General features: G+C 41.5%; 2 protein-coding genes across 3 annotated transcripts in view; both read right to left on the minus strand.

Annotated features, from left to right (window-relative positions):
* Positions 1-2199, minus strand: part of ccdc142 (coiled-coil domain containing 142) — a 44246-nt gene extending 42047 nt beyond the window's left edge. Inside the window, exon 1 of the mRNA XM_088631041.1 lies at positions 2039-2199. The gene's annotated coding sequence lies outside the window, so the exon portion shown is untranslated. The remainder of the gene's footprint in view (positions 1-2038) is intronic.
* A 2563-nt stretch (positions 2200-4762) lies between these two features.
* Positions 4763-12610, minus strand: slbp (stem-loop histone mRNA binding protein). 2 transcript variants are annotated; one of them, XM_088631050.1, is made up of 8 exons: positions 12422-12610; positions 11068-11220; positions 10252-10356; positions 9593-9655; positions 8737-8868; positions 8406-8555; positions 7154-7271; positions 4763-6261 (listed from the first exon to the last, which is right to left on the minus strand). In XM_088631050.1, the coding sequence occupies exons 1-8, from the start codon at positions 12475-12477 to the stop codon at positions 6142-6144; spliced, it is 897 nt and encodes a 298-aa protein (XP_088487176.1). In that variant the 5' UTR covers positions 12478-12610; the 3' UTR covers positions 4763-6141. The 2 variants fall into 2 exon arrangements, with proteins under 2 accessions (XP_088487176.1, XP_088487183.1); XM_088631057.1 differs by lacking the exon at positions 12422-12610 and adding an exon at positions 11551-11836.
* Positions 12611-14170: the final 1560 nt, after the last annotated feature.

Below are 14170 nucleotides of genomic sequence, written 5' to 3' on the forward strand. Positions count from 1 at the left end.
CGAATACTTTCGCAAGGCACTGTAAACCAGTGTTGTCAAGCTTTAGAGTCACTAGGGACCACAACTGCAGACCTCTGGTCTAAGGAACATTAAAGTGCTGCAGATTTTGAGTGGGGCAAGGACAAAAAATAAGGAAACAGACAGCGTTTCTGTACAGTTTACAAATGTCATTAGAAGCACAATATAGCCCCATCTAAGACCTTCGAAAACTCATCTAGAACATCATCAAGTCCATGTGCAAAAGGAAGAAGTGACCGCGTGTCAGTTGAGTGGAATTGTATTAACAGCAGGTTAGTAAAGCAGACAGCTTAAACTGTAACCATTTTCCCCCAACAACAGCCATTTGTGAAAAGCTGCTATGCCTGTTTTGCATCAGATAGCAATGCTGTCTTGTCTTACTATCACATTCATTTCCTAAAGCTTTGACAACCATGTGCCTGTTCACTGATCTCTGAACTCTTGACATATGTTGAAAGGTCTCAGGACTGGTGAAGAGGCAAATAGAATGTGTTGATCTGATGGAATGCAGTCACATCATTATGTGCCCACAGGAAGGGTGATATCCCAGGGCTTGACCCATGTAAGACAGTGTAATAAGATTTTCATCAATCATTACAAATGGAACTCTGTAGTGGCTAGACATTCCTTCCCAGACCATCACATCTTGACCTCTTCACTGGCCCTGCTGCACAAAATTAGCATACAGTTCTGCAGCCCATCCTCTGACCATCGGACTGGTCTGCACAAAACGGTGATATAAGCGCTAAAGAGGACTTGAATCTAACTGCTGGCAAGACCGACCACCTTAGGTGACTTAGCCATGTCTCCAACATACCAATGGCAGAAAGGCACTGTACTCTTAAGAAACATGTCATATTCATTTTTTTCTGTGTTTTTTTTTCTTGATATTCACCAGGGTTGGCACTACAGACAGTAAGTTAAATCACATCGTCAGCTGTGCTCAATCTGCTCTTTTACTACCAAGTCAATTAAGTGCTCATACAACAGACCCATTAAAGGTTTCTGCACTCTAAAAACAGCTCATATACACGTAAAAAAAACAAACTTTTACAGCTACCATATAGCTAAAATATATACAATGTATTTAGATGTTAAAATGTTTTTTGATTTAGCTCCTCTATGATTAATTCTCAATTGTGAGTCAGAAGGCAACGTAACATTTGGATTAAATACTGGTGAACAGAGAGCAAATCTTTCAGAAAAGGTGAGAAAGCACTAACGGAGTACTACAGGGAATCTATACTAGGACCACCGCTGTTCGTAAATTATAACCGACTTAGATTCTAGCATAGTTAGTAAATTATACATGTCAACTTGTCACTTTAAGAAAACTTTCTTATGTTCTTATATCAGTCCAGTATAACGTTTCCAAACGAATTCTGCGACAGATTTGTCCTGTGTGAGAGGTAACTTCATTAAAGAACCTTAAATCGCAAAAGCCCATTGTCACTCAGTATAATCCTAGCACAAAATGTGAACGGAATGAAAGTGTACTGTTACAAGCACACCCTTCTGTTACAGATACTATCGAGACCTTTTTAAAAAGTCAGCGGCCCAACGTCAGAGAGATAGACAGTACTTTTAAGAAGTAATGCATTACATTCAGGTGTTTGTAAAGGGTTACATTTAAAAATGGGGGAAAAGCTTTTAGAGATATATTTATTGTTTGACATACCAATAATCTAAACTCTACATAACGGAAACCGATTACATTACAAATTTATTTCCTCACAAATTACTGTTCGTTTTAACAGCTTAACCAACTGTTCATTTTATTTTATTCTTAACACAACGCAAACGTTATTTAAGTACGCTAGGCCCGCGCCGCAAACATCTCGCCAACCCTATGACAGCAAATAAAATTAACTAAATACCTGACGAGGACGATGAAATATGAAGTATCTTACACGTCAAAATATTTCATAAAACATTATCATTCGAAAATCTCGAAGCGACGTCGGAGGAGAGCTATTGATTTTAAACTCACCCCCTAAAAAACAGAACACGGGTTTCTTACCTCAATCCATTCTCACAGGAATTTCATATTCAGTGTAGCCCTTATTTCCAAATACAAGACCTGTCGCAGAGGAACGAGTGTTGTAAACAATCTGACAAAAACCGATCAACAACGCAACAGCCATTTCTACCACATTCAGCCAATCACAACAAAGACCACCTGTCAGTAAAGGATCATATAAATGGACTAGAGTACCATAGCAACCTACCTCATAGAGCAACACAAATTTCTATTGGCAGAGCCGAAAGATACCAATTGGACATCGCCGCACTACGTAAAACGTTTGCCACTCCCCCTTTAATACAGAGACAGGATTGCGTCGCTGTAGATTTGCAGATGCGCAGCGTTTCGTTCTTTATTGGCTCGGAAGAATCGATCTGCGCAGTGTCTTCATAGCCTTATCTTCTTAATCAAGTGGTTCCCAGCTCGGGTCCTCAGGGACTTCTGTTTTGAGCTCTTAACATCTTAATCCCAAATCCATTAATTTCAACTGAGATTGTGTAATTATGTACAAAATTTGCGACCACTTTACAAACAATATTTCTGCTCTGAAATAACTCTATTAAAGAGCATGTATCTTTATTCTCAGCCTCAAGGGGATGTCCTACTCTGACAGGCTAAAAGAACAAAATCACAGTGTTCTTGAATAGAAACAACTACAGACTTTACAGCTAACAGGGACTCCTCTCCACCTCCACCAATGTGCAGCACCCATCTGGATGATGTGACAGCAGCCATAGTGTACACAGTACACTCACCACAGTCAGTGGGGGGGGACAAAGTAATGAAGCCAATTCCTGGATGGGTATTACTAGGAGGCCATGTTGATAAAGACTAGGAAATTTGGCCAGGACATTGGAGTAACACCCCTGCTGTTTTTGAGAAAGGCCCTGTTTTTTTTAATGACCGAGGAGAATCAGGAACCTGGTTTAACATCTCATCCAAAGGACAGCATCTTTTTTACCATATAGTGCTCCTGTCACTATACTGGGGCATTAGGACCCACATAGACCGCAGGGTGAGCACCCCCTGCTGGCCCCACTAACACCTCTTCCAGCAGCAAACTCAGCTTTCCTAGGAGGTCTCTCATCCAGGTACTGCCCAGACTCATACCTGCTGAGCTTCAGGGGGTTGTCAGTTGTGAAATGCAGGGATCCATACTGACAACCATATGCAAATATCCAGTCTTTAAAGATACTGACAGATGTACTTCTTTGGAATTAACAGTAAAACTCAAAACAGAGGAAACAAGTGGAAATTATGGGAAATTGAATATAAAACAGGTAGCACGGTGGTGGGTGTACTGGTTATTATCACTGCCTGGCAGCTCTGTTCTGGGTCTGGGTTCAATTCCTGGGGTGCTCTCTGTGTGGAGTTTGTATATTCTCCCCAGGTTCTGTTTCCTCCCACAGTTCCAGAACATGCCGATAGTTTAATCGGCTTTTGGGAAAACTGGCCCCGGTTTGAGCGTGTTTGTGTTTGTCTATGCCCTGCAATAGGCTAGCATCCAATTCCGGAAAGTTTCCTGCTTCCTGTTGCTTGCCAGGAAAGACAGAGGTTCCTCCAATAGCCTGTATTGAATAAAACGGAAACAGATAGTGGAGAGATGAATGTAAAGTTGAGAACAGGAAGTGCTTCATTAGACAAATGGCTGGAGGGGTATGGACAACGCCATCCACAGATGTTGTGAAAGCTAATACCCAGGCTGCTTTCAAGAATTGGCTGTAAAAGCTTCTTGGGTCAACAACCTACTAGAAACCAAACACGTGTCACATGACTGCCCTCCAGTCCTTTCTAACCTTTCTAGCATTTGGGCAGTCTGGTGGTTCAGCACTTCTGCCTCATAGCTCCTGATTCCTGGGTATGGGGGCTTCTGCTGCACAGCTGGTAGTATTCCATTAATCACAACCACCCATCTGAACACTCACCTCTTATCTGTGCTCTAGTATTAATAAGATCTTACACTATTATAGCAACGTTTCTGGACACTCCACTCCAAATGCTTTAAAGCAATGGGGACTCCCCTCCACCACCACCAACGTGTAGCCCCACCTGCAATGGCAGCCATAGTGCCCCAGTACACTCACAATACACCAACTATCAGCAGGGAGAACAGTGTGATGAAGCCAGTTCATAGATGAGGATTATTAGGAGGCCATGATTGGCAAAGGCTAATTGGAAATTTCACCAGGATACCAGGGTTACACCCCTACTCTTTTTGAGGAACGCCAATGGGTAAAACAGTTTTACCCATTTATCAGATCCAGTGCTTTCTGGTGCCACTATTGGATTATTAATGATTTCCTTTGACAACCTGGGACCAGCTCGTCTGCTTTTTCACTCTGATGATTTGGGGTGCATATCTCCATGAATAGGGCATTTGTCAGATCCTCAATCCCATATTGCTCTCACAGATCCCCTGTCCAGCGCATCAATTTTCCTTAGGAGAAAAGGGATTTTGCTGCACTTGGTACAGCTGTAGCCCAGCTGCCTGAAATCTTCAGGACTTTAAGGTGTTTAGCCAGTCAAAAGCCAGCTTTTTTTAATTGGCTTTTAGGGTGGAACCTAGGTTTATCAACCTTATCAAAACAAAGTGATAGAATATTGCACCAGTACGCTCTAAGTGCTCAATTGTCTAACCAAGAGAGCCCCACTAAGATTTTACATCAAAACATTAGAAATAGATCTTTTAACCAACTAAGTATCTAAGTACCTTTAGTCAGGTTGTGTAAAACAAAAACCCACATTTTATTATTCAAGTAAGCAAACCTCATATATAAAACAATGTGAAATAAACATTAACAAGGATACATAATTATTTATATCCACAGACAAAACAATCAATATGCCAACCAGAAAAAATATATAAATGTAAACTGACAAAAGACAACTTAAAATGGTTAAAAGTAAAAACTCATCTGGTTCTGCGTGTTTTGGTATATCAAAACCATTTTATTTGCATTTCAAAATAGCAATCTGAAATAGTTATATCTATGCAAATGTTACCTAAAGCCCAAATGCGTTCTTACAAAAATAATGCAACCAAACCTTTTGTACACTACTAATGAAGGATTGCAAGTTGAGAAATTGCTGTTTGTCCTTTAAAACTACACTGAAAGCATGAACACTGCAATACAGAACACTAAGAAAATTAACTCTTAAAGATCAAACTGCATGGAAGCATTTGCCTCCTTTTTTAGTGGTGGACCAGTTTGTAAACATCATTGCAACCTACAGCTAAAGGTCAGTCCAGTGCAATAAATCTTAAAACTGAGGCTTTAAAATGAAGATTTAGACAGGTATCTTAAGATTTTGTTTGACTAGGAAATACTAAATGCAACACGATAGGATCAGAAACAGGAAAAACAGAACTCTGCATTTTGCTCTGAATTGGATCCTGTCCTCACTCAGTGTCTGAGGAAAAAAAGAGCTCAGATTTGTAAATTCCAGGTCCACAGTTGAACCTTGGTGAGAGGAAGTCCTTAGTGTAAAAACTGGGTAACTGGCAGTTGAACAATGCTTACACAATATTCTGCTTTAATAACTTTTAAATCAAAAAAGCTGAAATTGGCCCTTGCTAGCACACCCCCTTTGCTCACGTTCTATTAAATACATCTCAGTAGGCACGAGCAAGACCTTTTCCCAAACTAGCACATACACCAAAACTCGGACACCAGAACATTTTTTTTTGGACCAAATGAAACGCTGCATTTACGAAAACAAATCACAATAAAAAGTTACATAATATTTACACAAACACAAACTGAATTCTTTGCTACAAAGTTTTTTCAAAAAACATTTTGCACACACGGGACTTCTGGACAGTAACGGTGGCAGGCGAGAGTTTTCAATGTCTGTCAGCCCCAGTATTAGCAGGCACTGATCGATTTACCCAGAGAAACAAAACCACACATGATGGGACACAACGATGCATGAGACATGTCCTCTTTCCACACGGGCCTGGTTTCCACCCGCACAGCCCGCGCTACTGAGTGCGGCAAATGCTTTCATTCGGGTGCCCGCAAATCCTGCGACGCCGACTCCTTTGGAGGGTCTTTTTTTTCCAGGGTGATCTCATGCACAACGAAGGGCCAAGCGGCACATTACGAAGTCAGCCAGCTGGAATTTTCCTGAATTTCGTTCAAGCATGCCTCCAGATTAAAGCTACCGTCCACCTGGGATTCCAGTCGCATCATCTTGCTTGGGGTCACACAGCAAGAGTCCTAAACCGAACGACAAGAAAGGCTTGAGAGGCAAAAAAAAACCTGACGGCAGCAAAATGTGAATTTAAGAAAGCGACACCACCAAACAATGACGAGATTCTAACACCCATCCTGTCTTTGCAAACAAAAAATACCCGAAACATCAAACAGTGCGGGATATTTCACGCATTGAAATAAGGCGCAGCACACACCGGAGCTTCAATTTGCAAGCTTGTTATAGAGCCTGTAGCACGCCGGTGCTTTCTTTATCATGTGGCACCACTCTCAATATGGCTCGCAAACCCAAAACAAGTACAAGGCGGGAAAAAAAACGAGTCAAAAACAGCGATTGACTTACGAGTAAAAAAATAAATAAATTTGAACAAGCTTAGGGATGGGATGACAGTGACGAGGTTGGCACGTATGTATTGGAAGAATGAATCTTCGATCCATGCAATCAAAGACAAAAAGGAGGCTGTTCCCGAGACCTAAGCATCTGCTGTGTTCCCTGTAGTTTATTAATCTGCCATTTTTAAAATACTGTACAGTACTGTATTTGCTGTATTACCATTTTCATAATACTTTAAAATACTTGCATGTATACGTATACACTTACGACTGATTTTACTTGTTTAAGGGAGGGGAATGGGATGGTATGGGGGGGGTTCTGATTATATGCAATGTGGGGTATTTTCCTATACCAGGAACCTAACTACCTACCATACAATACAAAGAAACATAAAGGTGACTGCATTTGGTGGCACCACACAATGGTGGAATACTTCCGTAAAACTAGTCAACGGATTCTAAAATCGACTCCATTAAAAGCAACTGCATTTGTGTTTCCTTTCACTTGCACTCTCTGTCCAGCCTCTAATGCCACATCAGGGTATGTCGAGCAAACAAAGCTTACTTCAGGTGTTGATGCAGGGGCTTTGCTGGCTTTCAGGTACTGTGAACTTGCCCCAGATTCTGTTGAGCTACTGGCCCCCGACTCCGTCTCCATGACGTCATCAAGATCAATCTCCTCACTGGAAGAAAGGATTAACCGGATTTAAAACCAGACAACACTGTTACCCCCTTTGCAAGTCAGAATGTTTCTCATTTAGCCAAAACTAGTCCCGTATCTACCAAGCAACAAAAACGTATAACTGCAAGCAAATCATGAAGGTTTCATCACGAAAATACCTTTTGTAGCAGGTGCAGCAATTATCTTATTGAACACATTCCTTAAGTTAATTAAGCCAATTAAGACTGATCATCAATGGGGTATCTAGTGTGAAAGTCACAGAATAATTTGTGACCACTGTTAGGAGCAACACAAGCTATACACCTGCTATTGATTTGGTCAAATAGGTTGCAGATGCGGTCTTATGGGATCCTACTCCAGAGTTCACTCTTCCTGAAGCCCCAGGTGGCACATCACCCCTGCTCATCCCACAGATGTTCCAGGAGACTCAGGTTTGGCAAGCAGCGCCATCACATTTTCATCTCACAAGAAAGAGGTTCTTAAACGAACAGCCCTAGGACATGTGTTGCTCTGCTGGAATGATCTCGCGACAGGATGAGCACAGAGAAAAGACAGCCCATGAGGTCCCGATACTTGACCAGGGTCGTGCTGTGTAATCCTGTTGCCAATCAATCATGGCAAGTACTCTGTAGCCATAAGATACTCCTGTCCAGACCATCACGCACCTCGACCTCCCCCATCAATTACGGCATGTTCTCCCACATCCTAGACCGTCACTGGTAGACTGTCTGCCTACATTGTCTTGCCAATTCAGGAAGCACTGACTGGTGAGCGCTCCAGATGGCAAATTCCTGTGCTCTAACCTAGAGCAGCCTCCAACATACTAATGGCTTGAAGGCCTTGCTGCTCTGATAATCGGGGTAAATGTGTTCTTTTCCAGTTCTCCCCAGGCTTGACATTCAACGAGCCAAATCCCATCATGACTTGTGCTCAATTAACTCACTCTCATACAGTGATTCAGGCCTAATATTTATTCACACATAGGTCATTTTGGTGTTTCACGGCCAAACATGAATGACTTATTCAACATAAAATCAAAAAAATGTTTATTAAAACAAACGTATATGGAGTGGGTTTCTCTGATATCGAGTCTACAGAAATATCTTTAGAGTGCTGATGCACAAACAGTACATACATGGCCTGCAGGTCACTGCCTTCCTGCACTGGAGGATCCCACTGATGCAGTTTCACTCTCCACAGCTTGATCTGCTGGTCCCAAGACCGCCGGCTGTACTTTTTGAACTTGTTAGGAGTCCTAGGGTGCACCCCTGGCTGGCGAAGATGTCTGGGAGAATCAAGACAAGATGAGCATAAGACTGACCACATTACTGATGCCGGCTCATTTTCTGTTACTAAAGTAGACAGTCATTCATTGGCTTGTGTCATTCTTAAAGTCAGAATGAAAGAAGAGCAAACAATCTGTCTTCCTGTACTGCATACATGTCTTCACTGTTTATTTTACTTACTTGGGAACTTCTCGGATGTATCGGTCATAGGCAATTGTGTTTTTCCCGTAGTTTATCTGCTTTTGTCTTCTCATCAGCACCGCCTCATCAGTCTCCATTTCAGTTGGTACAGGAGAGTCCCTGGAATCAGAACTGCAGATCAAAGGCGATTAGAAACATTAGCTACTATCCAGCCAAACATTTACAGAAAGCCACTTCTTCCTTGGAGAAACTGAAGCCCATTCCCACGAGCAAAGGGAGCAAGGCAGGACTTGGGAGTGACCACAAGACAGGCACACACAGCATGTTTTACTAGAACGTGAACACCACGGAAACATGCAAACTCCACGCACAAGGCACCCCCATCTGTAATATAACCTGTGCTCAATAATTGTGAGGCAGCAGTGATAACCATCATGCACCATATGCACTCTAAAAGCAGGAAACTTTTCAAACTATGTTCTATTCCAGTAAAGGGACAAAGCCTAAAAGTGGTAACTATTCTTATTTTCACTATCTTAACTTTGCATATTTTGATGTCTCTACACCAGTACAAGCTTTTTCAACACGTATATATATATAAACTAGTAGTTCAGGTGGGTAGCTGCGTCAGCATGCGCAGGCTGCAAAGGAACAAGTAATAGGTTTATTCCATGCTGAAAAGAGAAGAGAGAACAAATGTTTCGGCCGTGGAGCCTCCATAGCCGAAACGTTGCGTTTTCTTTCTTCTCTTTTCAGCATGGAATAAACCTATTACTTGTTCCTATATATAAACTATAGTCTTTGCAAAAGTAATCACCGATGACTAGGTGTCTTGACCCTACCAAGAATTTAATAACAGAATTTAAAACGGTCAAATATACAACAATGCACAAACCTTCCCGAAGAGGTTTTTCTTTCCCTTTCATTGAAGTCATTTACCAAGATTCTCCTCCTATACCTGAAATAGAATGAAAAAGCCTTTAGCGCAAAACACATTCCCTTCAATAAAGCGGTCAGTAACACACAAACACTCCAAATTGCAACTATAACATTAGACTGCTTTGCTGAGAGATTTAAAAACATAAAGCAAAACCAATGCTTAACATTTTTTTTTACATAGCTCGAAATGAAAGAAAACCCTGTCCGGCATATCCTGAAAAACACTTTCACACAGGTGCCTCATTCCTCGAGTAGGCAAGAGCGTCGGTACAGTATAAAATCCGCAGGTTCCGGCTAGTTTGTAACGTTTTGACTTTTGCCTAGTTTGGAGCACGCACAATCATTTTCAGAATGCATAGCTTTCGCCCCAGCAACACTTTGTCCCATAAAGCAGAAAAAGTATGTTGCAGGTTGATCAGAGCACTGAACTTGCCAGTCAGAAAGGATGCCTGTATCATTACACTATACACTTAGGCCACATTAAGAAAAATAAGACTGGGACCACCAACACTTACAGCAGTCCTTTGGGAATGAGAACAAAATGCTTTGTCCTTTATGCAAGCTTTCCACAGCAAAAGAAACCTACCGCATCTGCTTCAGGGCGAGAGTACTAACCTCTGCATGTCCCTTCTGACGTCTGTCCGCAACTCATCCCTCTCCACTTCACTTCCCCAGTCCAAACTCCTCGGCACAGGACCCTCGCTCTCTGGAGTGGTGAAACTGAAGAAAAATCCGCAATATTCATCTACTTTCCCCAAAGCTGTCCTGCAGTACCTCAGACACTGAGGAGAATATTTTAATGGAACACTGCCAGTTTCTGGTGTTAAATATAGTGTAAGAATAAAAGGTACGAGTCTTAAGCTTACTTCAAGTTAAACCTAAAAGGCAAGTGCGTGTCAATGAAAAAAAGTCCCGTTTTGCTAATTTAGGTAGAACACATAAGAACTACAACATACTGATGAACTTTGGAACTGCTTGGGATTAACTATCTAACTAACCAGAACACAACAGGGGGTTTACCTCCTTTTATTATGCAGATTTAACCTTGCCCTGTAATGGTTGAGCAAAAAGCTAATACTATATTCATGCTAAATATTCAAGATTATTGGCTACTTATTAAACAAGGCAAGAGATTCTAATGCTCAGTCCATACAACACAGCCCCACAGTTTAGTGGAATGCACCTGTCGGTTTTATGCGTAGCCTGCAAAGGAACAACTAATAGGTTTAATCCATGCTGAAAAAAAGAAGAAAGAAAACAACGTTTCGGCCGTGGTGCCTTCTTGACACCTGAAGAAGGCTCTAAGGCCGAAACGTTGTGTTTTCTTTCTTCTTTTTTTTCAGCATGGAATAAACCTATTACTTGTTCCTTATTTATAAGATAACTGCAAATTGTATCATGTTTTTCTCTTACAAATCTGTTTCATTTTACCTAGCTGGCCTGTAATCGCTGGTTGCGGATCTGTGGCTGTGTTTCCTTTTCTCTCCATCATCAAACACAGTGGAGTCCGGATCATCATGGGGTCTCAGGCTACCATCTGCCCCTCGTTTCCGGCAGTGAGACCACCTCGAAGGGCCCCTTCTCCTGTAATGCATTGTACACATGCAAATTACTACTTCCATACTTCGAAGTTTACATTGTAGCCGATCGAAACCCGCTACATTATGCTAGCAACAAGAGATGTGAACGAATATCACGTTCCATTTAGTATTCGTAAAGCTTGAAAATTTTACAGTTCTAATAAACAGTGTTCTTGAAATCGTAAAGATCAAATAAAAGTACATGAATACAAAATACATCAATTTTCGTCTAGGCTAATTGAAGAGCTAAAATGTTGTAACGTAACGAAACCTTCCGGTTTCAACTAACCCGTTCACAAGAGAAAATACCAAATCACTTTTTAGTGACACGAACCAATGCACCGTTATTTGAAACCCTGCGGCCATCAGTCCAGTGATTCTGTTCTGTTCAGATTCTGTCGAGAAGGGCTACAAATGCCATACCCAGGGCACGTCTTTTTGTTTTCGCGCCAACCGCCATTTTTGCCATCAAACAGGTTAACAACATCCTTAGATCAGCTACATGCATCCTCCAGATTCCACTTGATCTGCGATCATTTAAATACATTCGATACAAATCCCAGGACTCGTGAATTTCGGATTAAGCACACGCCGGGATGTGTCGCTCAAAGGAGCCCCGGTGCCTTCATCCCACAGCCCGCGACTGCTGCATCGCCCCACGAACAATTCAGGTCGCTCTGCCGCCCTTTCCCGCTCCCCGACCACGGAGCCCCGAAACACAAGGAATCGCGACACCAGCGATAAAGACACCCCACCATACCCGCTAAAAACACCCTCCATTTCCCCCATCAGACACTTGTGCCTTAAAGCCTTTGTGTTACATTTCGTCAACTTCCTTTAGAGCATACGCCGTAAAAAAAATAACGAAAACACCCAGTAACTTACTCTGCTCCCAAAAGAAGTGATGCATTTTAGATGCCACACTTTAGATACATAACAATTATTTACATTTCTTCACCAGTAACCCGCCGATTTCAACTATTGTTCGACGAACAAGCGATTTAAAGCAAAAAGGATATAATTAATTGTTTTCTTTCCATAAATAGTTTAAATGCAGGATATTACCACGCAAGATCAACGATCGGCTGTACTTTGCGCATTTCGCTGGCGCGCCATTAGTTTTCCTAACACCACCTTCACATACTCCGAGGTCGAAAAAGCGTTACAATGTAAACAGTTCAACAACTGTGGATATGTGCTCTTACCTACTATCTTCGTGTCTGTAATTTTCACGATGCCTTGAACTACTTCTAAAAGACATTTTTTAGATCGTTTTTCTACCGAACCACGAACCCTCCCGCACCTTTGAACCAGAAGTGCGAGTAGTTTTCCGGGATGAACAGTTTTCACACAACGCGCCAAGGCGAAGGCGGTGATCGAGCAGCGCCAACACGTCACCTGACCGGAGGGGGTGGCCTGAGCGTCAGCTCTAAACTTTTCTTACATTGTACATATCTTTTTCTACCTTTGTCAATGAGTCATCAGTTCTGTTTACTAACTATTACAACGACTGGTATATAAGGTTAAAAAAAAATCGTTTATATATTTTTTGAAGATGCTGACATACCCCCTCCCCAAGAGTGTCAGGTTAATATATGCAGTGACCCCAGTTTATATCTGTCTTTGGTCAGAAGACCACTTAGAACGCCTCATGCTGGGAATTGTAGTTTTTTTAGATTTGCAGCGAGTTGTTCAGGGTCAGACGAAGGAAAACGTGGAGGGAGGTTGTAGCAATGTTGGACTGGAAAACCTAAAAAATATATGGTGCTCCAAAGTCTATTTACTGAATAAAGTATGCACTAAAGCGAGTGAAAATGTAGATGTCTATTGCTGAATTTCTTGATGTTGCAACATAGGCACTGATTGTAAAGTAAAATTTACGTCCCAAACATCCTAGACGACACTGTCTAGTCAGATTGTCAAATACATATATGTTTAAAATGATTTGATCATCTATTGTAATACTACTGAATACCTGCAGATTTAGCGACAAAAGTTTTAGTGATTTAAAGATTTAAAAGATTTAGTGAATGTAGGAGAAATCCGAAAATGTATTTGCGAATTTTCAGATTCTTTTTACTTAATGACTTCAAGATACGATAGTATATCTTTATAGGAAGCTTCATTTACAAATTAAAAAAAAAAACTAGTAGCGCATAAGAGCTCTGAGCAGTCAAAATACTACTAGTCTCCGCTAGAAGGCGCCCACTGCCACACTCGACCACATCAAACCTGCCACCTGTGACTTCAGATGAGAACTTTTTATTTTTGTAATCCAATAAAAGAGATTTGTTTGTGAGGAGAGCACAATTATATTAATTACATTAAACATTTTGATTATTGCTCACATTTTGTGTTTTCTACTTTTTAATTACTCATAAGTAGTGATATATGTTCAATTTACTGCCTTGTCCGGCCTTAATAAACAGTCACCATACTGGAGTATTGTGTCAGAAACACTTCCCACAAAAAAGATCTAGCAGAAGTTGCTTATCTTATTTTTCTTGGTTGAGCTCTGTTTAGAGTGTATAAATGTTAGAACATGAAAATCAGTTTGTAGTAGAAACTGATGTAGTAGAAACCGACGGCATACACAGTCGTGTCCTCAGAGCCTGTGCCAATCAACTGGCGGGTGTATTCACAGACATTTTCAACATGTCTCTGGCCCAAGCCGTAGTCCCCACCTGCTTCAAGACAACCACCATCATCCCAATACCAAAGAAAACCACAGTGACATGTCTTAATGACTACCGACCAGTGGCACTAACACCTGTCATCATGAAGTGCTTCGAGCACATTAAGGACAACATTCCAAACACACTGGACCCGTACCAGTTTGCCTACCGGTCCAACAGATCCACGGATGACGCAATCTCCATTGCCATACACACTGCCCTATCCCATCTGGACAAAAAGAACACATACGCAAGGCTACTATTCATCGACTTCAGCTC

The sequence above is a fragment of the Lepisosteus platostomus genome, chromosome 1 (genome assembly GCF_059453375.1).
Source record: "Lepisosteus platostomus isolate fLepPlt1 chromosome 1, fLepPlt1.hap1, whole genome shotgun sequence".
NCBI classification, from domain to species: Eukaryota; Metazoa; Chordata; class Actinopteri; order Semionotiformes; family Lepisosteidae; genus Lepisosteus; species Lepisosteus platostomus.

Coding starts and splice junctions, on each gene's coding strand:
- slbp (XM_088631050.1), bottom strand. CDS start 12,477: ATGTCTTTTAGAAGTAGTTCAAGGCATCGTGAAAATTACAGACACGAA. Junction 10,357..11,067: donor AGCGATTACAGGCCAGCTAG/GTAAAATGAAAC, acceptor ATTTTTCTTCAG/TTTCACCACTCCAGAGAGCG. Junction 8,556..8,736: donor TACATCCGAGAAGTTCCCAA/GTAAGTAAAATA, acceptor TGATTCTCCCAG/ACATCTTCGCCAGCCAGGGG.